The 2,426-nt window shown below is 35.7% G+C and overlaps 1 protein-coding gene across 1 annotated transcript; it reads left to right on the top strand.

Moving 5' to 3' along the window:
* Positions 1-1,258: 1,258 nt before the first annotated feature.
* On the top strand, positions 1,259-2,206 carry LOC128561316 (olfactory receptor 12-like). The gene has a single exon (XM_053555365.1). It carries the CDS (start codon positions 1,259-1,261, stop codon positions 2,204-2,206), a length of 948 nt encoding a protein of 315 aa, XP_053411340.1.
* The last annotated feature ends 220 nt before the right edge of the window (positions 2,207-2,426 follow it).

The following is a 2,426-nucleotide window of genomic DNA, read 5'->3' as shown; positions in this document are numbered from 1 at the left end:
ACAGGCTCCCTTGCTGTGGCAAAAAGGCAATGACAGATTCTTTTTTTTTTTTTTTTTGAGACAGAGTCTGACCATGTTGCCCTCGGTAGAGTGCTGTGGCATCACAGCTCACAGCAACTCCAAACTCTTGGGCTTGGTGTGCTATTCAGTGTCATGACTCTAAGTCTTTAAATCTATTTTTTTACTCTGACCTAGTTTCCTTATTCATAAAATTAATATGGAGATCTCTTTTTTCTCTTTCCACTGTATTTTATTGAAGAACATTTAATAGTCATAAAAACATAAGCCTAAATATATGTAACTCACTTCTCACTTTCTTTTTTTTTTGTCTCTATCTTTAAATTATCCTCTGCACTTTCTGTCTTTTATTTGCACAGACCTTTGCATTTGTAATTAGTTTTCTTTCCCAAATGAAAGAAATATCTCTGCTCAAGATCTTAAATTCTTCATTTGTATTTCCATGTTAAAAATGCAAAGGTAAAAAAAGCATGAAAGAATGGTGGAAGGAAGGGAAGATGGAAGGAAGGAAGGAGGGAGGGAGGGAGGAAGGGAGGGAGGGAAGGAAGAAAAATAAAACTCTAAAATAAAATAGGAAATATAAGCAGAAACTATAACTCTTTTTAGTAAATGTATGGTGCCACTAAGAATTTATGTCACTTCAAGGACAAAAATAATGGGAGAAATAGTGATATGAGGTTAGGATGTAAAAGAATAAACTTTTTGTCAAAGTCTGAAGACTTTCTTCTAATGTAAGAAAGACAGATACAATGTTATATATTATTTTCTATAGTAATTTTTTTAAAAAGCCTCTTTTATTTCCAGACATTCTCCTAGAATCTCCATTTCCCCAAGGCACATTTAGAGCGTGAATCTACACTATTTGCAAATAGGTTAAGCTGAAAGACTTACCAATAGTATTAAATTTTTTTTTTAAGTCTTTCTATTTTATTTTATTTTCTGCAGTTTTTGTCCGGGGCTGGGTTTGAACCCACCACCTCTGGCATATGGGGCCGGCGCCCTACTCCTCTGAGCCACAGGCGCCACCCTAGTATTAAACTTTTCATTAGAAAGATAGTTTTAAAAAGAGTAATCCATTGTTTATGTTCACTGTCTTTTGTAAAACATTGGGAACAATATGTTAAAACAAATTTTTTTCCATGCTTGCTCATCAATTATTTTTCGCTAAAATAAGTATTTTAATTGTTCATTTCTCTTATTTTTCACCATCCCTCTCGTTCCACCTATGTACGTCTAAGCTATGAAGAGTGAGCTCAATAGGAATTACTCAGAGCTGACTGAGTTTATTTTGCTGGGATTTAGAACCCCTCCAAAGCTACAGATCCTCTTATTTACAGTGTTCTTAATGATCTACGTGGTCATCGTGGTGGGAAATACCAGCATGATAATTGTCATTATGTTGGATTCCAGACTTAAAACACCTATGTATTTCTTCCTAAGAAATTTGTCTTATTTAGATCTCTGCTATTCCACAGTTATTGCTCCCAAAACTTTAAGCAACTTCTTGACTAATGAAAAGAAAATTTCATACAATGGTTGTGCAGCCCAATTTTTCTTCTTTGCCCTGTTTGTCACAACTGAAGGCTTTCTTCTGGCTGTAATGGCATTTGATCGCTTTTCAGCCATTTGCTCCCCTCTCCTTTACCCTGCACACATGTCCCAGAAAGTCTGTGTTCACCTGGTAATGGGATCCTATATCTGTGGATGCATCAACTCTGTAGTGCAAACAAGTTTCACCTTCAGTTTGCGTTTCTGCCAAGAAAACAGACTGGACCATTTTTTCTGTGATGTGCCGTCTCTGATCAAGATCTCATGTGTTGACACTTTTGTGAATGAGATTGTACTATTTACCCTGTCTGCTGTCATCATCATCACCACCACAACGGTCATTCTGGTTTCCCATGCTTACATCCTCTCCACTGTCCTGAAGATCCCCTCAACCCATGGCAGGAGTAAGACCTTCTCCACCTGTGGCTCCCACATGGTGGTAGTGAGTTTATTTTATGGAACTGTGTTCTTCATGTATGCCCAACCTGGGGCCATCTCCTCACCAGAGCAAAACAAGGTTGTAGCTGTGTTCTACACGCTCATAATACCAATGTTAAACCCTATGATATACAGTCTGAGAAACAAAGATGTGAAAGATGTCGTGAAAAGAATATTATATGTGAGATGGTCCTTTCAGTGATATTTATAAAACCATCATATATACCAGCAGTGTTTGTTTTTTAGGGACTCTAGTTACCCTTGTTCTTGTAAAATTATTATATCAAATATTTTTCTATAACTGTACATAGGAAATATCAATTCTCTAAATTTTACAAAATAATATTTCAATAATATAAGTATATACATCATTATTTTATTTTCTTGTTATATCTGAAAGCACATATATTCTCAATTTTTTT

The sequence above is a fragment of the Nycticebus coucang genome, chromosome 12, assembly GCF_027406575.1.
Source record: "Nycticebus coucang isolate mNycCou1 chromosome 12, mNycCou1.pri, whole genome shotgun sequence".
Classification (NCBI taxonomy): Eukaryota; Metazoa; Chordata; class Mammalia; order Primates; family Lorisidae; genus Nycticebus; species Nycticebus coucang.
Note: the sequence above shows the minus strand (reverse complement) of the source record. Positions and strands in the feature narration are given on the sequence as shown.